The sequence below is a fragment of the Scleropages formosus genome, chromosome 21 (assembly GCF_900964775.1).
Source record: "Scleropages formosus chromosome 21, fSclFor1.1, whole genome shotgun sequence".
NCBI lineage: Eukaryota > Metazoa > Chordata > Actinopteri > Osteoglossiformes > Osteoglossidae > Scleropages > Scleropages formosus.
This window is the reverse complement of record NC_041826.1, coordinates 15,478,186-15,505,105: the sequence shown is the minus strand read 5'-3', so window position 1 is coordinate 15,505,105 and position 26,920 is coordinate 15,478,186. Positions and strand designations below refer to the sequence as shown.

The 26,920-nt window shown below is 42.4% G+C and overlaps 1 protein-coding gene across 1 annotated transcript in view; it reads right to left on the bottom strand.

Moving 5' to 3' along the window:
* Positions 1-26,920, bottom strand: part of LOC108918618 (calcium-dependent secretion activator 2-like) — a 90,538-nt gene that overhangs the window by 3,708 nt on the left and 59,910 nt on the right. Inside the window, exons 13-26 of the mRNA XM_018726061.2 lie at positions 24,410-24,597; positions 20,998-21,099; positions 19,969-20,032; positions 19,424-19,547; positions 19,074-19,174; positions 16,716-16,872; positions 15,240-15,381; positions 14,248-14,367; positions 11,765-11,920; positions 10,165-10,312; positions 7,230-7,304; positions 6,690-6,773; positions 6,542-6,574; positions 1,412-1,519 (exon numbers count right to left, since the gene is read on the bottom strand). Coding sequence (XP_018581577.2) covers positions 1,412-1,519; positions 6,542-6,574; positions 6,690-6,773; positions 7,230-7,304; positions 10,165-10,312; positions 11,765-11,920; positions 14,248-14,367; positions 15,240-15,381; positions 16,716-16,872; positions 19,074-19,174; positions 19,424-19,547; positions 19,969-20,032; positions 20,998-21,099; positions 24,410-24,597 — 1,602 coding nt within the window. The remainder of the gene's footprint in view (positions 1-1,411; positions 1,520-6,541; positions 6,575-6,689; positions 6,774-7,229; positions 7,305-10,164; positions 10,313-11,764; positions 11,921-14,247; positions 14,368-15,239; positions 15,382-16,715; positions 16,873-19,073; positions 19,175-19,423; positions 19,548-19,968; positions 20,033-20,997; positions 21,100-24,409; positions 24,598-26,920) is intronic.

The following is a 26,920-nucleotide window of genomic DNA, read 5'->3' as shown; positions in this document are numbered from 1 at the left end:
TTTTCTATTTACGCAATGACTCCTCAATTTTAAAATGGTCTCTAAAATCCAGGCAGATTCTAGGCTAATTTCTGTGAGATAAAGCAGCTGTGGACACAGAGCAAACAGGTTCACACACACACACACACACACACACACACACACACACACACACACACACACACACATTTTCAGAACCGCTTGTCCCATATGGGGTTGCGGGGAGCCGGAGCCTAGCCGGCAACACAGGGCGCAGGGCCGGAGGGGGAGGGGACACACCCAGAACGGGACGCCAGTCCACCACAAGGCATCCCAAGCGGGACTCGAACCCCAGACCAACCCACTGCACCACCGCGCCCCCCATCAAACAGGTTCATTTCAGGTAAAAAGGTGAATAAGGCTGGAGCCCAGTCCAAAGATCCTGCCACAGCGCATCTCTGGAAATATAAGTAATAAAAAGTGTTCTTTTTAAAAGTGTTAGGAAAATAACTGCATCTGAAAGGAGCATCATGTAAAAGAAACTGAACATTCAAAGAACTGAAGGCCTGATCTCTTAGGTAACTGGAAAAAAAAAAAACAGAAACCTTCATTAAAAAGCCAAATGAATTTAGTCAAATCCAGAACATTTATACTGCATGAAAAAAAGGGTTCATAAATCACCTCCTCTGAACATGCTGCATATCAGATATATGCCCCCCCAATCCCCTCCAACCTTGGGCTCAGCTGCAGAAGCACTGGCAGTCAGCACCACCTCCACAAACCTGACCAAACACAGCTGCAAACGGCGCACAACGCGGTATATCCAACACTGTACACGTTTGAGTGCCTGTCATCCACAGACCAGTGGAAACCAAACATAACATAATATTATCAGGTTGTCACAATGTTTATAAAACCAAGGTGTTAATGAATATGAAAATTCTAACTTCTATAAGAAAATCAGCAACCGCCACTACATAATGTCTTCACAAAGATAGCCATAAAAAAACCATTTAACTTTCACACAATACCCAAGAACTGAGAATAAGAATATTGGCAAGAGACAAGCCAAACTATTTATTTGACAATATTATGATTTGTTACCCTTTGGAAAATTATTCTGCAGATTTGTGTAGTAAAATATGTGGTCGATATGTTTAAGGTTCTTTAGATTCAACAGACTTTTCATTCAAGAGTTTGCAACAATACTGCCCTGTTACTTAAATGGAGACTTATTCAGCATCTTCAGTGTCCTGAAAGGCAGCTTCTACATTAAAGCGATAGGAAAAAGAATTCTTTGTTGACTTAACAATGAGCAGCTGTGACTTGGGAGTCTATAAGCCTGTAAAATGAAATAAAAATTACAGCCTGGGAATGGAGTAAAGACCATTTACAACCTTGATGTACAATCTGTCTGCAATTTAGTGCGCGGCAGCTCAAGGCTGAGACGCACCTCAAACACCTTCTCTGCGTACATCTCCTCATTGACCCGATCTCTCAGGATGTCCTGGTTCTGCCTCACAAAGGTAATGTAGGCATCCGCCAGATCCATACCGGGCTTCTGTGTGGAGACAGAGGGACAGGAAAAATCGACAAACATGATGGCATTAATGGTTCCCACCCAAAGCACAGACACCACCAGAAAAAAAGTGAAGAAGAAATCAGTCCTTGGTGGATTGTTCCGACAGGCTATCTTGGTGCATTGCTTCCTCACAAATATTTACTTACCTTCTAACTGCAGGGAAATGAGGAGCATTTCACTCAAGTAATGGACTGAATCAGAATTAAAGTCATTTTAGTTCCGTTTAGAAATGATGCGTATAATAATGTATGGTTCTGACTACACCTTATATCAGGGGTTTTTTAACCGTGATCCTGAATGACCGAGCAGGTCCTCCAGCTCATCCTACACAGCACCGAGAGCTCAGAAAGGGAAATAAGTGGGTTCACTCAGGACACTGAGCTGAATCAGCGGAGACTGAGCTGTCCAGCTGGAGCAAAAACCTCTTGGACTCAGCGCTCCAGAATTTCAGTTGAACAACCTTTGCATATATTACATAATCCTTGAATAAATTAACCACACTGATAAGTGTATATATTGCTGTTTTTGATGTATTGCATTCATATTTCTGGTCCTTGAAATGTAGAAAGCATAAAAAGTAATTTGTTTGAGGTTAATTAAAAAAAAAAAAGAAAAAAATAAAAAAAAAAAAAAAACTGTGAATCTTGGAGTTTTCCAAATTCCAAGTTCCAATTAACAGTCCTATTCATATTAAGGAGCCAAAATTTGCAAAAACTTCACTGTTATTAGAAAACAACTGCTGTGAATTTTGTGCTGTAAAAATTGCTTTGTACTTCATAAATTTCATTTCATCTCATACCACAATTGACACAGTTTAAAAATCGAGCCCGTGAAGGGCAGCTCCATTGTTGCTCCATTTTTTTGAGAGGCAGTCTGGCAGACCCCCCCCCACCAATGGCTCATGAATCATATAGAGACAGATCATGCTCATTGCTGGGGGTATTTTAATTGGCAACCATGGCAATAAATGCCTTTCCTGACAAGATACCAAGGACGAAGCAAAACAGCAAAGTAGAAGAAGAAATGCAAGTAGCCTAGACAATCATTTTTGCATCCATCACACCTTGGACCCTACAGTAAAGTGCATAGTGACAACTGTCAAAAATGATCCTTTGAGTGACAAAATCTGGATGCGAGACTGCAACACTGTTTCTGATTATTCTGCGGGTAAATACAGAACGTACAATACAGCGCATGGAAAATCAACAGCTCTCATTTGGTCAGATCTATTTTTTTTTACCTTGACGCGTTAAGGATATGTGTCAGAGGAGAATGTCACTGTGAAAACAACATGAGAAATAAAATGTTCTTCAAGGAACATGCTCTGAATACATATACTGTAGTACACATGTATGATTCTTAGTACTCCTGGAAGGAACATAACATTTCAGGAAATAAAGGCAAAAAGTATTGATCCCTAACAAATTAATAAACAATGAAACACAAATACACGGGGTAATCGTTTTATAAACACAACTGGGACTGAAAGTCTGTTTGTAGCTCAGTTTGTAAATCCACCCACTATGTAACAGTCAATAAAAGCAGACATACCTGGATTTTATCACACGTTTCTCTAAAATCCTCAGAGAGAACTATTAATTATTAAACTTCACTGCAAGAGTTATTTTTTAATTCCATTTTTGTATGATTTAAAAATTCATAGTTTTCTTCAGTCACTTGAGCAATGCAGGGTAGATGTAGAACTTATCCTAGTAAAACAGTGTGTGAGGCAGAGTACAGCCCGGAAGGGATGTGAGTCTGTTGCAGGATCTTTATTTTATTAGCCTAAAAAAGGACATTTATTTTACTTTTTATTATCTTTAATTAACTTGAAACAACATTAAAACTGTCTGAAAAAAATTGTAAAAAAAAAAAAAAAAAAAAAAATCTCCATAGCCTCCTATTCAGAGCCAATTGCAAACCAGTTCATCAGATTTTCAGATTCAATTGTCATCAGCATCTGGCTACTTTCAGTTTGCTTAACATCTCTACAATGAATAAAAGGATAATAACAGAGCTGTCCCTCAAATTATTCACTGGGTTGCCTGTGCAAAAGTCTCAGACACAATTACAAATAAATTACAAATAAAACTATGCTAAAAGACCTAACATTTCTAACTTTTCTAATCTTACGAGTTTCAGCTTCATCTTGTTATGTCCTGATATTAATGCTCTTGACAGACTTGAAACCTGCTTTTACGGAGACGCTGTTAGGGATCGATCTCTTTGCTAATTTCGTATACCTGAGTACTTCTCCTTCCACTGTATAAAAGTAGAGTGAACCCTGCACTCCTGAAACAACAGATGCGCAAAATTCCCACCTCACTGAAACCAACAGCTCCTACAGTACAGTAGAATTGAACATGAGGAGCTCTAACAAGAAGGGACCCCTCCCCCACCCCTATGGTGCCAGATGGGAACTTCACACCTAGGGTACACCCCCCCCCACCACCACCTTGTTCTACCTCCATTGAAAAGCAGCGGCGAATCGTTAGTCATAACGTCTACGACATAAGCAGCTAATCGCCACAGCTGCGAGTAGCTCTCGGTGACAAGCTCTGAGTGTTGTAGCACTGGGTGTGTACACATACCAGAAATAAACCACCACCATAACAGCGCTCACAACACACGGCACCCTTTCATAGTCTCTAAAGTAGCGAGCAATGTGTGTGACAAAATATTACTACAGGAGAACTTTTTCCACCATTATGTAACATGATTCTTTTCCCTCCTTGTTAAGAACCCAGAAATCGTCCAGGACATTAATAGAAGAGGCTCAAACCCAGAATGAAACATGCTGATTGGCTGCTTGGCCTGGGAGTAGTGAGATGAGGGTGGTGGTTCCTTTACATGTAGTAAGAAAAGCTTCTGTTGCCCTGATGGATCCCAGCTTTCATACCGCTACTAGGGATGCTCCTGATGTGGCTGCATAACCTTTTGCAGTGTGGGCACAGCTCCAGGGGTGGAGGATGATCACCACCAACACACCAGCATGTCATCTCTGGACAGAGCCTTCATCTCCCTGTTCCCCTCCAGCTGGACGGACAGAGCGGCGTGGTTCCCAAAAGCAGCTCGTATACCACAGGGTGCAGCAGCGCTCCACGATGTCCTTCCCTTTGCACCACAAAGCTCTGATACAACGCACACTTAAGTCAACAATGGCCATCACAGCTGCAGCTGGAAAATTCACAAAAAAAAAAAAAAAAAAGACAGCGCAAGGGTAGGTGTGGCAAAGTGGTCGTTAGGCCTGAATATAAGGTGAACAATATAGCAGATAGAATGTGGATTATTGAATGGTTCACCTAGAAGGATAAATGCCAGAAAGAAAGAAGGAGGTGGGGAAGAACCGTGCTGTAATTACACGCTGCAAAGACACTGGCTTCCTGTGCTGGACCTGCCTTCCCCAGGTGCGGCCCGACAGGTCTGCGTGTGTCCATGTCCGCCTGCAAGCGTGCGTGTGTGTGTGTGTGTGTGTGTGTAAGCTTGTGGGTGTACAAAACTGTTATTGCACCATGTACGACTGTGCACGTGTCCTTGCACGTCTGTGTGTGTGTGTGTGTGTGTGTGTGTGTGTGTGTGTACGTTACTGCAGGAGGGAGCATTCTCTAAACCAAGCTCTTCGATGGCTCACACAAAGGACTAAAGGAGCTTAACCTCTCGTGACAAGGGTGCAAATATGTTTATAGCTGAAGCGGGCACTGTCTCGACACCTTTCAGACGCCCTTTCTTTCACGGCGCTGTTAAGTAGGCTTTCGTTCTTTCCTTTCTCCCCAGACAAAGGGGCAGGGTGGGGGTTACATTATAATTTTAGGTTTACAGAGGATATTAGAGCTGGAAAACATTTCTGGGAACTTCAGTGTGCTCGGTGAGCAGAAGGCTGTAGCCGAGCTCTGTCCGTTTGACAGACCAGCGTGTTCCACTACAGATCATCATATGAACCAAAACCTGTAGCCATTAGCCAGAGTGCTTTGCTAACCCCAGGTCAGTTCTGTGCCATTTTCTGCTTTTTCTGATCTTTTTCTCTGCCACTGAACTCAGTGTGTCCCAACAAACCCAGAATTAAATGTATAAATAGACAGCACTTTTTCCAAACCATAACACCACTGATATGTGCATCTCCTCCATCCAGTTTTCTCCAGGATACCATGTGCCAGGTTTGTGTAACAAGTTGTTTGGGACAGAGTTGTCTTCTCACATATGTCAGCTCTTTTCCAACATTCCACATTTATCCCTGAGAAAGGAGGATATACATTTACATTTATTTATTTAGCAGATGCTTTTCTCTAAAGAGACTTCCAATAGATACTATGGAGTGTTACCAATCCACACACCTTATTCACCAAGGTGACTTATACTGCTAGATACACTACTTACAATGGGTTGCTCATCCATACATCATATACTTTGGCTTTATTGCAGGGGAATCTATTATGAAATTCATGGAAAAAACCCTATAATCTCATCAACATGGGAGGAATCAGATCTTAACACCAAAGACTGACGGAAAGGGTCACATAACGGCACCATTAACAGTGGATGGAACCAAGCTGGATCCAGCTAGTGGTGAATTCTCATCCACTTACTTTCTGCTTCATGCACTAAACAGGTACAAAACCTCAAAGGTATACAGTATCTTAAATTAATTTCAAAACCTTAATTTAACATGTCTCCTTCTGTGTGGATGTGCAAATCATTTCTATTTTTGAGACTTTGCATTTTGTAAAATAACTGCTCATAAGTATTCGCTAAAATGGTTGCAAATGATTTCTTTTTTAAAGTTTATTATAGCCGCCTACGATTGACACCTTGCTGCCCTGGAAAACATTCTCCCCAGTTTTGCTTATAATTAACCTCCACGACATGTCTTTAATAGGACAATGGCGTTATTTGACATGCTACTATCTAGCAAACCACGAGCTTGACGTGTTCGAAGTAGTAATACATTTTTTATACTAAAATACACGTAATGGCAAATCGAAATGTCAGCAGTCGCGTACTTACGGGAACATCCACATATTTGGAAGCTGCTTTCACCTTGAAACAAGAAAGATATGGAGATTGTACTTAGCATGTCACTAATTATATCCTGAATTCATAACAAATAAATGCCATCGCATCTGCCTACTCTTGATGGAGCACAGCAACTTACTGTGAAGGTCAGGATGGAAGAGAGGAATGTCCCTTCATCATATCTTGAGAGCTTGGAGAGCAGCACTTCTAAAACCGCAGCAAACTGCAGGTGAAAACACCCGGAATCAGGAGCAAGTCATTTTATCTATTTGCGTTCTAGTTTTATCAGTGCACATTTTCTGATTTTAGATAAATTTTGAATGTTGGTAAGTTAAATTTAAAAATGTTTTCCTGATGAAAATGGACTTTCTATCAAGAATACAATTTCAGCAAAGTGTCCAACATTAAACAATTCTATTGTACAAATAAACGTTTTCTCGGTCAAGTCACACAGAAACACGCTGTAGATTTTGATGGCGAGACTGATCTGTAGAACTGCATCCAGAGACAGTTTTTAGCAAACCATCCAGAGCAGAACTCTCTTAGGTCTTCTTGTTACAGTCCTGGGGACATAATGGGGGATGTGTTTATCTGAGAATGACATGGATGAAGTGAAGACCTCTGCTGTTTGACGCCTGTCTGACTTTCCTGAAAGACAAGCTGGACCCTCACAAGGTACCTTAGACACCAAGCAGGAAATCATCTCTTTCAAGGCCTCATCAATCAGGACGTCAGTTCTGGAATGGTACGGTTGCTATGGACATGGAGAAAAACGCACAACCGGTCACTAAATAATTCATTTAAAAAGAAAAATAAAAGATTAAAACAAAGACCTCCACAACTAGCCATCCTGACAAACATACCTGCTTTGAATACACTTGCCTCCAGGTCCCCACTACTCACAAACACAACCACAAACACACACACACACCAAGCAGAAGAAAATCTTCCCATGTACGCGGCTGAGTTAAGCAGCTAATAGGTCTATTATGCGACTGAATGGAGTTCCCGCTCTCGTTTAGGGCGAAGGAATTTGAAGGATACTTTTTGTGTTTCCCACAATTAGGACAGCCTTGTGTTTTTCTAAAGGACTGGTCCAGCTGGGAGAACCAAAGGCTCACACTGGATTCAATTAATCCGCCATTTCATGTCTGCTAACTCTTATTCACCGTGTATTTAAATTGCGCCATGAGGAGAGCGAGGGAGAGAGCAAGAGTGCGTCTATTTGTGGCTGTGAAAGGAAGCCTTCGATGCTAACACCGCAGGCAGCGGTTTGTCTCGCTCCACAATGCCCTTTTTACTACCAGTCTAAAGCACGGCGAAATTAAAAATTTCAGCCAACAAAGACCATAGATTGGTGACAAATCGAAGGTGCACGGAGGTCACTGTTAGCAGTCCCAATTTTCTACTCTCTCTTTTTTCCATCACATGAAATGGCAGCTTTTTCATAATTAGAATTTAAAGCAAATCTTAAGGACTTTTTACCCTAATTAACACTGTGGTGTCTGCTTTTTTATTATGGACAAGACAATCACTTTGACGTTTTGTATTACAGGGAAGATTAAATGGTAAGGTCTTTCCTGTATGGGAGAAACTAAAAGAACAATTATTCCTTTTAACAAATGTCTGGTAGAGGTCCTTCACGAAACAATTCTGCAAAAAACATTCTCCGAAACCTTGAATTTTGAACACGGCACAGCAAAACATTATCTTACATACAATCATTATCTTATGTACTACTTTAATTACCTTGAGAGCATATTAATAAATATAAACACAATTTTCAAAAATTCTTTGAGCTTCAATGAACCATCAAGAACCCTTTTAGGAAGACCAGGCTATTGGATTGCCCAGAAAAGTGAAGCACTGAAGGAAAAAAAAAAAGCATTTTGCAATGGCCTGTACTCCATCTGTGAGACATCAACTCCACTCAGCCCTGTTGAAAGAATTTTATTCCTGAGCTGTTGAAAATGCATTTTATTTATTCAGCTTTTCACAAGTTGAGAATAGACATGGCACAAAAAAATGCCACTCTCCTTGGTGTCTTTGTTCTTCAAGTTGTACATTTTGTAAAATACAGGGCTGAACTCAGTCCGGATAAGGGAGGATTTTCATAATTTAATTAAAAAATGTCAGCTTTGGAAGCCCGTGAAAACACTGGCAGTAAGAAAATGTTCACCACGGATGCATGTCATATGGTCACTCAAGGAGTGATGGGTTACCGGGATAAGAAGCTAATTGGTTAGAAAAAAATTTGTCAGAGAAAAAAAAAAAAAAAATCTGTCATGAAAGTTGACAAAGGTGCCACACATATCATCTATCAAAAGGACATACACTCATTGTTTGTCATCTGTGGATTCAACCGTTGATGAGCAAAACATATCATAATGGGGTGAGAGAAAGAACAGTTAAAAACAAAAATAGAAGTTTGCGCTGGAATTAAATTAAATGCATGCACTGGAGCAAAAGAAGCACCAAATATGAATGCCAAGCCAATGCGAGATCAAAATCGGGGTGCAACCAGTGACAGATGGCTATGCTAATGGTTATGCTAATGTATTTACACAGGATGACCCGAACCCTACTGGGCCCGTTAGCGGTTTGTAGGCCGTTGCGTTTTGTGGCCTTGGTTTCCAGCATCAGCAGGGGGCGGTTTCCATTCCAACACCTCACACCAACTTATCAAAATGACTCCATGTGAATGATTCGATGGTGTTATTGACAGTGTGCATGCAATAATCAAGCTAACAGACAGTACGGTGATCCTAGACTGAATGCGCATATCACTGGACTCTGCAGAGGCTCTCAGTAACATTAGTTAAACACCATTACGTGGTTGAGGAGCAATGGACCGTCTCTGGAGGACACAAGGCAAAATTTCTCCAATAAAAGGTGGATTTTATTTGATTCTGGGGAACAAGTATGAGATTGACAAAGTTGCTGTTGTTTGCGGGGGTCAAGGCTGAAGAAGAAGAAGAAGGACAAAGGCTACGATGAGATTGTGGCCCTGCGACATTGACTGTCAATCTGTGAATAGCCTGCAGGTGGGACTGGAGGTCAGGAGAGTGAATTGCGAGCGGGTGGGAGCAATGCTCTCTAGATGAAGGCCAAGAGAAGCCTACTTAATGTTATAGCAAATGCAGCCGAACACACACTATGTTCAAAGAGCCAAGGCAGAAAATATGTAATATTTGCCAGAGCCTGTGAATGAGAGGAGATAAACGGACTTATCATGGACACAGCCAAATGTGTTTAAGGCTTGTGTAAAGGATGGCAGTTTGGCAGTAGTGCCACCCTCCAGTTTTCTTCTCCTTATGTAACGGTACCAGTGGGCCATGAAATGTTCGGGCTGGTCTTTAAATGAATCGTACTGGGTGACGCTTCACGAAAAGTCATCCGTTTGATGCCTCTGGCTCGGCTGGTCGAGCGCTGCCCGCGTCCACATCTCCCTCATGTTCCGCCCACGGCCTGGGCTGCAAAACAGCTTCTGGAGCACGCTCCAGCTCGAGTCCAGGCGTCCATGCCTAGCAGCGCAGGAGGCAAGCGGCAGCTCCGGTCTCCCCCCACCACAGTCCAAACCCCGCCTGCGCGGAGGCAATGGGCCGCAGGCCTACCTCTTGGCCCATGTCCAGTAGGCAGAGCTTGGAGCAGTGCTTCTTGGCGTCCATCAGCACGTTGAACATGGTGCAGACGGAGAGACACACCCGGAAGTCCGTCGACTTGCTGGCCTTCTGCATCTTGGCATCAAAAGCCGCTTTTGTCCTGGCGGGAAACGATAAAAAGGCCACTGGAAATGGGTCTTCTCTGGAGACCAATTAAAAACAGACTGTCTCATTGCCTCACACTACTTTCGCCCTGGTTTGGTCTAGTATGCTGCAGTTTGCTTACCACAGACCCTTCAAATAAGTAACACCGCAATGAGATGCCACAGTTGCAAATTAACACTTGATGAACACCGTTACTGAAAAGTTCTTTTTCGCACTTCAAATACAAAGGCCAGGGAAGTACAGAGCTTCCATCTCCCTAAAAGATAGTTATAAGAGAATGAAATACACTAATTTCCTTTTTAAAGAAGATTAGGAACTGAAGCTAACCACACTTGTCCGCATGATGGGGACATGACCCTGCCTGTGAGGTCCTATTACTGGAACCATTTTGGGTTAAACAGTTGGAAAAACAATAATATATAGTTATGAAATATAAATAAGACATTACACAGTAAAAATAAGCCCCAGAGTTATAAATACTTTTTAAAAACATCTAAAAAGGGCAGCTGCTAGCAAAGTGGTTAGAATGGTTGGCTGTAGACACAAAGGTTTCAGGTTCAAATCCAATCTCTGCTGTAGTACCCTTGAGCAAGATATTTACCCTAAATTGCTCCAGTAAAAAACTACCCAGCTATATAAATGGGTAAACAACCGTAATTTGCTTTGGAGAAAAGTGTCAGCTAAGTAAATATAATCTAAAATATTTGTGGTAGGAAGGCGCAAAGCCATGGACCCATCCTGGATCATTGGCCACTGGGGTGTCCATAGTATTTAATGGATAGACAAACGACAGGAGGCATCGCACTGCAGAGCTTGGACTGGTATTGATGCAAATTCTGCCTAAAGCACCTTTTCACATTTATTGCAGTATTTGTTCTGTTTTTAATAAAACAATGCAGGTAAGTAATGCACATGTGCAAGCTGTGCCTCTTGTGCAAAGACAAGTATTACTGGTAACTGGCACAGTTTTGGTCAAAACATGATTTTTTAATGTAAAGGTACTTATAAGTGTAATCAGTAAAGTGCACATTTGTGACCATGCTCCAAAAATGGCACGGTTGTAAAAGTACGCTGCAATAGACTGCATATAATAATAACCAGGCAACTACTCACAAAGATCTTTCAGTCTGTCTCAGCTGTTTCAGTTTCAAAAATAATTTGCCAGCATTCAGCACTATGTGTCACTGTATGTGAAGAGTGCTCTGTAAAAATAAATTTAGTTGAACTGTAGTGAACATATAAAAGAAATCTCTGTTGCACTTTGACCCTCCACTTGTTGCAGAATAGGCTAAGTTTTTGGTACTAGAGGAATCCACCATCACAGATAAGGTGGCTGGGGACCTTCGCAGTCCACAGGACCACACACAAGCAACCAGGGTCCAGACCATTGTGAAGCATGGGACAGATGGGGACAGAGAAGAAGGAAATTGTGGGTTGTTGTTCTGACCTCTTGACGCAGGCTTCTACCATACTACTGGCCATCTGTCTGAGTCTCTTCTCCAGCTGTCTGGCAAACTCAGGCTCCGGCCAGCGCAGGTCCATGACAAACATCTGCAGAGCATCCAACTTCCAGAACAGGTCTTCTGATGTTGTCGAGCCATTGCTAGGAGAGATTTCACCAGGAAGCCACTTTGGAATGGGGATCCATGGTCAGGCACACATAAACGCAAAACACGGCATGCACACAGAGACACACAAAATGTGCACATGCACCACAGCAGATGATGCCATTTGTTTGAAAGTATCCTACTACTAATTTGCATGAGATGGAATGATACTGTTAACATTCAACCGGCTCATCAAAACCAAAGTTGCTTCTGTGTTGCACCAAAACTGAAAAAAAAGTGTCAACTTCTCATTAGAACGCAACATCCCTCCCTTCAGTTACGCCTCCTGTCTATTTTGCTCAGTTACCACAATACTGCTAACATGCTGTCTCAGCTGCTGTTCATATTGCGCGCACTCTCGCTGTATAATGATGCGCATTTACGGCCACATACGGCCACCTGCTTGCTTTAAATGTGGCACGGTTTCTTCCTCCGCCAAGGCTCGATCTGGTTTAACACAATGACAGATGGGTGGCCAGTGCTGGCCCGCACCTGTGTCCATTGCTGCTCATATGAGGACATGTGGCAGCAGGCACCGCCAAAAGTACACCCAAAAGTACAGTGATGAGAAGGAGGGAGTTGCACTTGCACTCATTCTTCACCTTTTAAAGAACGGTATTATCAAAAGCAGCACTCCACGGAAACAACCTGGTCAGCACAATTGCACCTTCGTGGCCAAAGCCTCCCCCTGCTAAGTTTGTGAGTCGTTGAGGTTTAGTTCCTGTTGGTCTCTAGAGTGGTGCAGTTGGTTTTGTAGAAAATGGACAAGCCACATGTCACCACTGGAAACCCCTTCTGCCAGAAGAGCCACTCTGATCTGTGATGTGGATCATGAATTGCTATGCTCTGGTCCCACTGGCTGACAGACAAACCCAGTTTTGACTAAGAACTAATGCAGCCAGTTCTCCAACCCAACTCACTCGCTGAAACTTGGAAAACACAACATGCTGGTTTCAATTAAGCTTTACATAGCTTGAAGCAAACGGAAAGGGGCAAGGAAAGTTTGTCTGTGCAGTACTAGTCAAAAGCCTTTGAATACCTGGGCAATCTGGACAATAGTGTTACGGGAGGACCTGGGCAAAAGAGTCAAAGCAAAGAAGCTCAAAAGTGTCTTACATCTCAAGGGAATTTCTGCATAAGAGCTGGAAAGACATGTAGGCTCATTTCATGCTCAAACCTGTTCTTCAAATACCTTGAGAGAAAAAAAAAAAAAAAACTAGATTCTACCATGGGTACTCAAACTTTTGACTGGTTCTGTATGCTGGCATGCAAGTATTGCCCAAATCAGGAACATAGAGGAAAAGCAAAAATGTTCTTCTGTCTGGATTAACAAAATGGAAAATCTGGAGGAAAGCATACTTACAAAATATCAGGTAAATTACTCCCCTGCAAGCTAAAAATATGGGGAAAAATAGTTTAATTCCAATCACCCTGACAATAAAATTACAGGCAATCAAAGACACTAAGTACAGGGTCAATGGGAATGACAGTGAACAAGCATTGTGAAGAACAGGGATTCAAGCGAATGACCAGATCACAATAATACCTTAGATGACAAACACATGAGGATTCATTCAAAAAATGACTTTCAACTCTAACCACACGTCCCACATTTAGCATGCAACACTGCAGCAATCTGTATAAATCCTGGATGCAAGTGTGTTAACATAGCTAACCAAAAGTTAAGAAGCTTTCCACAGAAGCAAAGTGATCCTTTACTGCTTATTTGGAAGACTTCACTTTGCTTTCAAGTCAACATGCCATACTAAGAAGCCTAAATTTTATCCTACTGTTTCCAGGGACTGATGCAACGCCGCTGTGAGACTAGTCAAGGGCATTTCCCTGACTGCTCTCGCAAGTTCTGGGAGGCAAATAAACATGCTGCTTTCAACGTACACATTCAAAACATGCAACATGCAGCACGTCGCAAACACGGGAAATATCGATGAGCCACAAAGTGTCATAAGATCCGCAGGTGTTCCGGGAGTGTTCTACTCAAAGCCGAAACATACTCTCCTCCACAGGACCAAATTTACCAATCCCCCTAAGAATGGGGCCTGAAAACACACTGCAGTTTACCTTTGAAACATTCTTATAGCTGTTAATTTTAAAAATGACAAAACTGATAAAACTACTGCACATTTCATTGAGAAGCATTGAAGGAATGATATCCATAGTAACTGGATCTAGATTCCACAGAAGAACACGTGGCTTGTTCATGCCTTGAGGGGGAGAGATGTTCGGAGACGGAAACTTTGCTTAGCGGGGAAGCATGGGCCAGCAGTATGGGGGCACAGTGGGCCCAGGGCCAGGCCGTACACACGTGTTGTCACACAGAGGCCCCATCCATGAGGGCGGCGAGAAGCTGGGCAGCTGAGGGAGGGAGAGGGGCAAACTGGGCACTTTGGGCAGAGGCACGTTGGGAAGGCTGTCAGTTATGGTCCTGTGAGGAGACAGCAGAGTGGACTGAGGAAACTGCCCCCCTAAAGCCCCCACAGTACACAGTCATCCATACACACAGCCTGCAATCCTGCTTTTACTCAGATGACAAATCCCAGCAGGGTTCCATATGTGCTGCTAAGCCTTTTCCTCAAGGGGAAACAAGTCTCAATCCAAGAATCAGAGATTAAGTGAAATAAAAACAACACTCACAGCAATAACAAGTGAAAATCAATTTAATAATCACAACAGGGGACTCTCGAATGGCCAGGGCACTGAAATGCTCCTCCCAAGTGTAGAGCAAGTAATATAGATTATGGTTCGAGTCCAAGCCATGTCTTATACTAAGAGCTACCTGTTCAGATGTTAGGGTCTTATTCCAGTTACAGCACGGGTATTATGTAGAGAAAGCTAAGGCTTGCAGGGCCGTAGCTAAGAATTTTGGGCCTCCTGAAAGAATATTACTCTGCAACCAGTTAAATTGAAGAAATTAATTACTACTGGAATTTTTTTGGACCTTCCTCAGGTGTGGATCCCTTGAAATGTCACTACCATTCACCCCACTAGCGATGACCCTGATGGCCTGTGCGGGGAATGTATCGATGGGGTGCACCTCTGCTGTTGAGGTATTGCAGTGGATGCAATGGGGAATGTAGACAACATTGTAGGCAAGAAAATCATTTTAAACTGTAATCAACTAAATGGGCACAACAACATTGATCTGTTTCCAGCTTTGTCACTGTGCTTCATTCTGGCAAAGTGCCAAGAGCTATTATGTCCCGGCAGCTCCACTACAGCTCTGTGGTTCCATGCTGGACACATCGGGCTGTGAGTGGAGACCATCAGGCAAAGGGAGCTGCAGGCAAACACTCTTACTTGACAGACTGCCAGGTCTCCTGCTCGAAACCACGGTGGACAGACTGGGCAATGGAGGACTCCATCAGGTCAATGTACCGCACCACCAATGGCATGAAGAGCTCCTGCAGGTGCTTGTGGAACACCCCATTGCAGAGATGAGCTGGAGTGAGACAATGATGACAAGCCATCACCATGCAATTCCTGTAATGATCAGATTGCCTGCATGGATAAGACAATATAGTCTCAGTATGGTTCTTGACCGATTCAGGGATAAGGGTATTTGGAGTCATCAACCCACATCTCACTCTCTGCAACAGGTCTGTATGTCAAGGGTATTTATAAAAGGAACACCCCAGAATACCTTAAAGCAGCTAAAACACCATCATTACTCAGTGTTTTCTTTAAACTTTTCACCAAAATCTAATACTCAAGATGTGCAAGATATACAAAACTTACAAGTTTGATTTATATTGATTGATTTGTTGATTTATAATGAAGCATACATTATTGTACAGATTTCTCACTCTTATGTAAGCAATAAAAACACAGAAAAATATGCATATTTATGAAAAAATCATTAACTGTATCCATTTTCTGCAACTTACATTGGTATCCAGATATGTTTCTAATTAAATTGCCTGTCTAATCTATGATTGCATTGTGTAATTAAGCTTTTTTGTTGGTATAAAAGATTAATTATGAACGTTAAGTGGAAGATTGCCCTCGAGTTTAATTGTCTGCAATGTAGAGCTACATTTTGGTTAAACCTTCTGCTAATGCAACATATGTTATGGGCCCTCCGCGCATTACTGGGCACAGCAACAGTAGCCATTTCACAGGAATTTTCCTTTTACCAAGGTCATTTTCTAAGGGATTTAACATCTATATTCCTCTACAAAAATTTGTATTTACGGACACATTGGGGAACCAAGCACATCTTAACATAATTAGTGAACTGAGAGAAAAGCAAAAAGAGGTTCATCATCTGGCAAATATCACTCAGTTCCAGTGTAGGAGCGTGTGCAAGCATGTGTTTTTTATGTAGAATTTACTGTATCTAGCATCACACACACACACACACACACACACACACACACACAGTCTAAAACCGCTCATCCCAAGAGGGGTCATGGCAAACCAGAGCCTAACCCGGCAACACAGGGCGCAAGGGTGGAGGGGGTTGGGACACATCCAGGACGGGACACCAGTCCGCCACAAGGCACCCCAAGCGGGACTTGAACCCCAGACCCACCTACACGAGTATACTGAATACCCACCTATGGTGACACCTGCACGGAAGACTGGTCCTGATGTGTGTGCTGTATACAGTATATTGTCTCAATGTTGTACATGATATTTCTGTGTTATGCTTATTGTCTGTTTACAAGTGTTGCGTTTATTATCTGGCTTGTATGTAAAACTATTGCTGAGGATAATTACTGTGGTTTTAGGCAAAAATATGACACAGCTCAACAAATGGGCGGACCCACTCACGGTCTGTTCTCAGGAAGTTGTTGAGGATCTGGAAAAGCGGAAAACTGTCCCAGGAGTCGCGGGACTGCACCTGCAGTACGGGGTCCATGTCTGCACTGTACCAGGACAAGAAGGTCTCGGCATGCTCTGCCATCACCTCCGGCCACCAGGAGAAAGCCTTGAAGAAACACAGCAGGAAGTGTGAGAGGAACGTGAGGACTGTGAAATAAGACAACCTAAGCATGACAAGAGATCAATGACACTTCTCATAGGACCACTGACAGAAATTGAATGAGTGCTGAGATTAATATGAGGGCACAGCTTCAGAAAAGTTATATAAAGTGAGTCAACAGCTGTCAAAATCCCTGAAAACCTGAAATGACAGACAACAAGGGGCCTGCTGTATAGTGGGAACAAAAACAAGAATACACATTTATAAAGCTGAATTATAAAAAGCAAAATGATAGAAAAGGTCCATCTGGATCATATTTAAAATACAAGCAATGCAAAGGTGGCTAAATCAGGAAAACAGTAAAAATACTTAAAAAAAAAAAAAAAAAAACTAAGAAGCAGACATCTTTCAGCCTTTAGAAAATGGTGAGGGAATCTGCTCCATGAAACATCATAGCTCACATTGAATATGCTACAGAATGGATGTCCAATGAACATGGTATAATGACTACCGAACAGATTAATCCTTGAGCAAAACGATCTGTCAGAGAGTTTGCATCATATTTTCTTTACATTCAATTATTTCATTCTCATTGCATTTATGAAAGGAAGAGGTACTTTGTACTTCCATGGTACTTCTATGGTACTAACATGCACCAAAAGTTGTTACTTGGTTCCAGATGTAAGTTTCATTAACGGCCTGAGCAAGAGCACGCTAAATAAGTAAACTAATAAATATGGGGAGATGTGTTTCCCCTTGGGTGTGTGTTAGAGTTCAGCTGCTAAAGGTATATGATCACAGCTTCAAAAAGTGTGATGTCGGATTAAATCAGAGTGCTGTCTGAACAACAAAATGACACAATCCCTCATAACAGCTCTTCGTGTTCCACCTCTACTGGAGGCCCTGATGGCCGATGCAGGGATTGTGAGACACCAAGGTCTCTGCATGTATGAACCTGCACCCAGTGTTCTTCACACATACAACCACAATACAGACGGAGACACAAATAGAGTGTGTGTGATTGACAGTTTCAAGAAGGATGGAAAAGAACTGAAAGACATCACACACAATACTTCATGACACTGACACATACCTCACGTCCCTTAATGAATGCAGAGCAGAGAAAGAGAGGAAAAGGACATCTGTTTTCATGATGCATTACACACTCATCCTCTAATCAGCTACTGGCTCAGTTATCCTGTGTATGAAATAAATAGTGGATAGCAGTGGGTCTGAGAAGTCCTTACTGCCAGAATTCTATCCTGAGGTGTCAAATAACTCATTGTCCAAGGACAACAGCTTGTATGACACTCAAACTCTCATGTTTGGTCAAATTGAAGCCCCACACTTCTGTTTATCTTGTATCTACTCAACTGTCATCCTGGCAGCAACATAACATTTAGGATATAAATAGTGTGCCGTTCTGCACGAACAGATGTTGGAGGTGACCTGCTTTCAACAACAACACCTATGACTGTTTTTTTCCTGGGGAGAAAAAAAAAAAAAAAAAATCACAATATGCAAATCTGCAGAGGGGATCACAATAATAATTGTAAATACATATGAAAACGAGTAGTTTTCTTTTTAAGTAATTCATTTAAAAATGTGCTCCACTGAGTGAAAGCAAATATTGAACTTGAGCTTATCAATACACTCACTCACTTTCACTAACTGCTTGTCCTGGTCAGAGTTGTGGCAGATTGAAGCCTATCCTGGAATCACTGGTCGCAAGAATGATGGGGGGTACACCCTGGACGGGATGCCAGTAAATCACAGGGTAGCCACACACACACACACACACACACACACACACACACACACACACACATTCATACATTACGGGCAATTTAGCTTCATCAATTCACCTAAAATGTAAGTCCTTGACATGTGGGAGGAAACCAAAGCACCTGCAGGACACCTATGCAGACATGGGGGCAACATGCAATTCCACACAGACTGAGCCAGATTTGAACCAATGGCAAAACAGCCCAGGTGTTGTGAGGTGGCAGCACTACCCGCTGCACCACTGAGCCACCCACTTACCAATGGAATATTTAAATTTTTTTTTTTAAAAAAGAACAGAACTATTTTTACCCTAATGTTGCACTAGAAATTCTAGAGTGGATTTTCAGAATATAAAGCAAAGTCCCAGAATGCATTCTCTACGTGCTGAGGTAGGATGGCGAGATATTACACCGAGGATTTACCTCCGAGTGGTACTCGTCATTCTGCTGCAGCACCTCAGTGCACAGACCAGCCAGTCGAATCATGTCATCCAGTCGCTTCTCTGGTGGTGCCTCAGCATCCGCTATGCCATTCCCACAGAGACAAAACCAAGAGCTTCAGCCGCAACATCACACTGACGTATACCAACGCTATAAAGGTTTGGTGTGCGTAACGTACAAATAAAATCGAAAACTTTATAACTTCACCCGTAACAGGCCTCCCTAACAACACACACCCCATACCACGCCGACATCAAACCTAGTGCTATTACTCTGCAAACCCACTGTGGCAGAGTGCATTGACACAAACAATATGGACCAAGAGGACCAACCATCAATGTGGGCGTAGTCAATAAGCTGGGTGTAATTGACCTGCGCTGCTTTCTCCAGGCATTTCTGAACAAGGCCCTTGAGTTCCTCGGCTGGGGCTGGTGAAGAGATGTCCTTCATCAGAACCTGAAAGGTGGATGTGTCAAAGAAAAATAATGTAAATGAAGCTCCCTCCTTGCAGGCAGTGAGAACAAGTAACATGCCTGTGTGCAGAATCACACACTCCTCAAATCGTGAATTGTAAAGAACATTTATATTTCAATCATTTAGCTGACGCTTTTCTCCACAGCGATTTACAATTATTTATCCGTTTATACAGCTGGGTAATTTTACGGGAGTAATTTAGGGTAAGTACCTTGCTCAATGGTACGGCACCTGGAGGTGGGAGTCAAACCTGCAACCTTTGGGTCCAAAGGCAGCAGTTCTAACTACTATGCTACCAGCTGCCTTAGAACACTTGTGGAGTTCTGTTGGTTTTACACCCTTGGCAGCAAATTGTCATCAACTAAGAGAAGGAGTAAAGTGGTGTGAAGTTGGTCAGACCTACCCTCTCTAGCAGGGAGAGTGTGGCTTTGAGTGCCCCCTCTGGTCGCCCAAATGGGAAACAGTACCTGCAACACCAGGGAATTTGTGCATTTTTGCGCAAGTCGTTTCTTAAAAAGTTTCTTGTATCAGTAAACACAAAGAAAAGCGTTAGAAACTGATGCAGAATTAAATAAATCTATTACACCACCGTGTAAGAGCAGGATTCAAAAACTTTTACACATAGAATTCCTGGGGATTTTACATATTAAAATAGAAATTTAGAATACTGTCACAATTCATGTACCTTATTCCAGAGCAAGAATCGAATCTCCTAAAATGCAAAGTTTATCATTAACTTGTTAGTGTTTCAGAAATCCTTTCACCAACAGTTTGTTCCAAAATGATACAGCCAAAAAGGCAAGTAATGGTTTGACAAAGTTTCTGGGGATAAGATACTGGATTCAACCTTAAAGGCACTGCATGAAAGATGATGAAACATAGAAGGCAAAGTGAGAAGCCAGTTGATGCTGACCTTTGTGGTGATGGGGAAGATGTGGCATAAACAATGTGAAAAGGTGAGAAAGATCAGTCCTGGTCAATGCTTTTACACCAAGTCATTGTCCATGTCCACCCCCAGGAGGCCATTAACTAACTATTCAAACAGCCCTAATCATCTTTAACTTGTTCCTCCTAATCTTCATCGAAAAAGGGGTCCTTCAGCCAGCTCCTGCCAGTGTCCCACACATTTACATAATCCACACATTGTCTGCTGCATTGTTTAGTTCTACTACCTAGCTTCTGTGGGGTTCCTGTAAATGACTCCAGCTGATCTGGGCCACAAGGAGTTTGACTCGAACTACCCATCTACAGTCCCCAACACCCTCAGACAAAATAGAGGAACTCTTTTCTTCAAAAGTGTTGAGAGCAAAAGCATGGCATAAAAAGGGGCACAATCGAAGAGAAATGGAAATAAGTGTTGAATGACAGTACCAAAATGGTCCAGAAGAACTGTTTGCCTGTTGCCTGTGCTTAACCCAGTGGAAGCCCTTACCTGAAATTAACAATCTCGTTTTCCAGTAGACTTAAAAGCTGTTTTCTGACCTCTTCAAACTGCTCTTTCTCCTCTACGGTGACAGTGCCCACCCCGTCCGGTCTGAAAAAGACGACACCGTCCTCCAGCTTCTTCTGTCCGCTGTACACCAGAATTTTCTGCTATTAAATTATTCTTGTTAATACATTGTTGAGTCCAGAGAGCATTAAATCTGCAAAGGCCAACCCATGTAGCATGCTAGTATGTCCCACCCCAAACATCAGGCATCAGCTCAAACTCCCTCCTTCATACTCTGGCCTTTGTGCTCAAAAACAGCCCTTCCTTCAACACTGCCACTTAAACGCAGCTTGTAAACTGATTGTTCCTCCACCCCTGACAGTCTTTTTAAAGAAAAAGAAATCCACCATGTTGGGTCTTTTGCTGTGAACCCTTGTTAGTCTTGGCAGAAGAAAAACTGTGTCCTGATCCCTCGGCTTTCTTGTCGAACTTTGTTTGCCAGTGTGGGGTGAGGAGCAGGGAGCAAATCTCCTTTCATTGCACCATAAAGGAAAAAGAGATTTGTCCTCCTCCATACCTCCCCCCAGCGCCAGCCCACAATGAGAAATAAAATCCTGTGGGCCGTAGGGGGCACCCAGGGCTTGAACCCAACTACACAGCATTATGCCACAGGTCATAGCCATTACATCTGTGTAGTGTCCATAATGTCCTTGTGTTGCTGTAATATCACAGCAATGCAGAGCACAGTGCATATTCTGCACTTCTAAATTACCTTACTTACCTGATTCACTTTGGAGAAATATCACACAACACTTCTCTGACAGCTTAAACCTGAGATGCTATTTGAACATTACTGTAAGGCATTTTCACATATGACAGTATAAACAGAAACAATCTTTCTAAATAAAATGCGCATGATAAACATAATGATATTGTCTTTTGATCAAGGTACCGGTCAAGTCAGTGTACCAGGACGTCACACACATAATAAGGTCTTTAGATGCCCAATTAGGATTTAATAAGCAGCTAGTTAAAAATAGCCTTGATGGCAATTAAGATGCACCTATGGATATAAAAGTAGCTGTTCTGAGAGCAGATTTCATCTCCTCATTGAGTCAGATCAAACTTCCTATCATGCTTGATTGCACATGTTGGAGTTCAGCGAGATGCAACAGCGTGTCAGGAGTAGTATTATTGTCAGTGTGAAATGGAGCAAGGATACGGGAGGGCACAGGCCAATCGGGGGGGAAGTTCCCACGCAGCACCCGTGTTGTGGGACCCTGCCTGCCCAACTATGTGGGTACCAAACAAACACCCCAAGGCAATGGAGACTTGGGGGGGATTTCATGATTCCAATGTGGCGGAGGCCTACACCCCTGCTGTCAGGTCCCTTTCCGAGGTGCATGTCAGCTGGTCTGGGGACGAGGGGAAGGGGCAGGATGGAATGTGACAGGTGGTGCAAACCTGTGCAGGTCCACGGTGCCCCGTGCTGTCACTCTTACATTGTCACCACCACCCGCCTGTCACCAGATTGGAAGTTTTTCAAGGCTGCCCTTCATCACCACAAATGTTTGACAGTAATGATGGGATCTCCAACGTGCCACAGAGGACACACTGTCATGCCAGATGTTGTAGCTGTTTGAGACAAATTCTTGTGTTTCGCAAAACACAAGGCGAATTTAATTAACCTTCCTTAGTGGTCTCTGGAACATCTTTTAAAAAGCTAAAATGTTAATCATTTTACATAAGCTGACAGTTCAGTGCTGAATGTACTACACTGCTGCGTGTGCTGCAAGTAAAAGGCACATTCTGAAAAAATGTCGCTGTGATGCTCTCCAAATAGCCCTGTTCAAACTGCCCTACGGTGCCGGCATCTGCCTGCGCTGCTCATACACTCGCACTGAACTTAATTACCTAAACCAGACGGCTAACTGACAAAAAGCCAGTTTGAAACAATTCCCCTTTATAACTGGCGATTAGAGAGAGAAGCTAATTATTACTTTTCCTAATTGGCTCAATTACCCGCTTAACAGGAAATCCAGAGACTCTGTTGCACAGAAACTGAAATTAGCATATTTCCATTACCACCATCTAATAGCCTGAAGAAAATGAAAACAGATAATTGAAAAAACTACACTGCATTGTTTATCTCTGATTCAGAAAATAAATTTTTAAACTGTCTCTTTAAAGGGAAAAAATAAACGGCAACAGGTCTCCACCCAGCGCTTATACAATCTTATGCTACCCTGGATGCATTTTACACACACAAACACACACACACATTGTCTGAAACCACTTATCTCAAGCGGGGGTCGCGGCAAGTCAGAGCTTAACCCGGCAACACAGGGCGCAGGGCTGGAGGAGAAGGGGACATACCCAGGACGGGAAGCCAGTCCATCACAAAGCACCCCAAGCGGCACTTCAACCACAGACCCGCCAGAGAGCAGGACCCAGCCAAACCTGCTGCGCCTTCACACCCCCCTGAATACATCATCCTTCCTAAAATGTGTTTACCTAGTACATAAAACATCAGACAGTTACCTTTGCTACTACATACTAATAATAACAGGTAATACTCTCTCTTTGAGAATACAGCGTGTGCATTTTAAAGTTACAAATCACACACGAGAAAATCATACGAAGCCACTTATTGAATAATGTTACTTTTTTAAGATAGAAAATGTAATTAACTTCCAACTTTATGATAATCACACAAACAATAACTACTGCTGGCATCCTCAGCAGCTCCATACGGAGTCCAAAACGGGGGCTTGGCACGTACATGGACGCTAAGGAGGAATTGTTGTCCATTGTTCTGCATTATATACATAGGCATAAGGTGTAAAACAGGGAAGGGTGTCCAGCCAGCAACTATGCAAACTCCTTTGAGTACTATTACCAATATTTTTGGTCACCCCAGAACCTGACAAGTTGCACATATGCATACACTAAAGTCTACTTTGAGATTTATATTTTAAATTACGCATTCAGATTTGCATTTCAGTAGCAGCATGGGAAGCCCTCTCTTTGCAATCTCTGTAAACCAAATCATGTTCGTTAAAACAGTTAGAAACCGGAGTCCTCTGCAGCTCATTTGAGCTCGGAGAGTGATAAACCTGTTACTTTTCGCGTATGTAAGAATCTCAATAAGGGAGAAATGAAGGTGAAAACCAGAACTGAGTGCTGTCAGTCACTACCCTGTGCTAAAGCCTTGGCTCAAATTATGTCTTTCAGCTGAGGCTGATACTAAAGACTGACATTAGACAAACACTGGCTAAGCAAGCAAGTAAACCAGCGATCTGTTGGAATAGTTACAGCAGACACAAGTGGTTAATTGTTGCCTACACATTGTGGATGACCCAGGCCATGTTGTGAACATATGACCCGTATGGACAAGGGGCACACATCCGAATACCTGTTTCCGTGAACATGGGAAGCACAGAAGGCAAAGCTATAGTGCAGCAGGGTGGGGTCGATGATGGCGCTCCTCTCAGCGTACTCCATGAGGTCCTTCAAGTAGCTCAGGTGACGATGGCACCCCCGCACACCGTACCGGGCGCTGTATTCGTCCAGCACAAACACCTGACCTGGACTGAACCAGCCCTGCCGAGACCAAAAGAACAATGCGTCACCAACACCCTGTAGCTTCTGTTCATTTCACATCACAGTTCAATGATAACTTGAACACTATTAGCACCTCAGCGCAGGATTAGAGGTTTTAGTGGAAAAACTACGTTAGCAGTGATGGTAGAAATTATGAGTAAATACTGACATTTCAGAGACTCAGACACTTCTGTGGTAATAACTTGTTATAATCAACCTTTATTTAACTGACTCCTCTGTCCAAGATGACTTACAGTTTTATATAATCACCTTTACAATGATTCATACATTTTCACCTCTGGTTAATTTTTACTGTACCAGTTCAGAGTAAATACCTTGGTTGAAGGTATTGCAAAAGTATTGCAGCAGGAATGGTACTAGAACTAGGGACATTGGTACTAAAACAATAGACATGTAAAAAAATAAAACTACATTTAAAAATAAATATAAGAACAATGTTATATAATCAACTCTACAGTAATTCACCCATTTATACATGTGGTTAAGTCTTGCTGTATCAGTTCAGAGTAAGTAGAGAGTATTCAGGTGGTGCAAAGCCATAGTGAGACTGGCGACAGACGCTAGAGTGTACATCTATCACATAATAACTAAACAATGAATTTTAGACTTCATTCAAAAGGAGCAAAATAAATTGATAGCGCAAATGCAGCCTCTCACCCCACCATAACACCAAATCAAAGCACATCCGATTATGAGGATGACAGTAATACCTAGTCAGGTGGAAAGGCTTGCAGGTAGTATCTGCCTTCCCTTCCCTCGTCCAGCATAAGAGCCTGGCACAGATCTATTAATAAAACGTAATATCGCGTTCACAAGAACTACCTGCTGCCTGGCAGCAAGAATAAAAGGTGACAAGTTGTTCACTGTGCGTGGAGGGAAACAGATGGCTAGCAAGCCTCCTTGGCACAGACCGCTCCACTAAAGGGGATGACCACCTTGTTATCTCCAATTAAAATGTTCCCATGAGTAACTAACTGGGTCCTTCTCCTCAGTCAATTGCTCGGATGCAAAAATCACTTGAACACAGCTTCCTCAGATAGAGGCTGTACTGTTGTTTTAAAAAACTCAATTAAAAAATTTTAAAAGCTTATATTATTAATGATCTCCTGCAGGAATGAGGAACCTTTAATCTTCGCTGTGTACGTGCCACCTTCTGGCAGAATCGTTAGTAAACATGTCATCATCTTTGACAGCTACGCGGATGAGCGCCAAATTGTACATCTTTGTGTCAACTGATAATGAAGGTAATATCACCCGCTGAGTTGAAATTGTTATACACATAAAACATGTTACTTGTCAAAATAATTTTCTCAGGCTATGCCAAAAAAGACAGACAATTGTATAAAAAGCCAACATTTAAGAAAAAAGTGGGGTATTCAGCACTTTCGGTGAAGATATTTTTCTATAACTTGGTATTTGATTTAAGTATTCTTCAATGTATTTCTTTTAAAGTATTTTTACATATGGTTTTAACAAATTCTTATCTCTGTGATTTTATTTCTACTTCATCTCTGTCTTGTTTACCTTGTTCTCACAAAGCAACATGGGCGCTGCCAACCAATGTATGCAAGATTGGATGGAATCAACTGAAATGATTTATCACCATTAAAGATTACAGGAAAAAATACAAGAAAATTACGAGCAAGACAATTCATCAGGTGAAGACAGATGATTAAGGAAGACAGATGTCCTTGGTGCCAATATATGTGTCTCAGAGGTGTTGGTAAAAAAAAATGCTGCCTTTCCATTTCATTTCAAACAAATGTTCTAAATGGCATTGTCCAATTGATCCCATGGGGCTTCATGATAAACCAGAAATGTTTATTCCCTGCTTTAGCGACCTTTATTGTTTTACTGCTTTGACGCCGACGCTTAAGAGGGAAACGCTGTTTTGTCATCGTTATTTTCACAGCTTCCACCGAGCATATTTCATTTTGCCTGTGCACCTCAGTGCTTTGCGCAATTAACAGCCATTCACTTCCTATTTACTGGCACAATATGTCTAATTAATGGGCTTTTAGTTGTGCTCCCTATAGGAAACAATGACGGAGGTGTGCCTTGTGACGCCAGCCTGGAATTCGGAGGCAGGCACGGTGACATTATGAGAGTAATTACTATAGGCCTAAGCATGACTCTGTTCCGTGATTTCTTATTTATCCCCAGCGTGCATATGAGCCTGTTAGGTTCAGGGTGGGGGGTTGAGGCAAAATGGGCCTCCATCCACCAAATCTCCCCCCTAGTCTTGCTTTCTTCTTAAGTGACACTTACTTTCTCTCAACAAATAGAGACACACACTCAAATA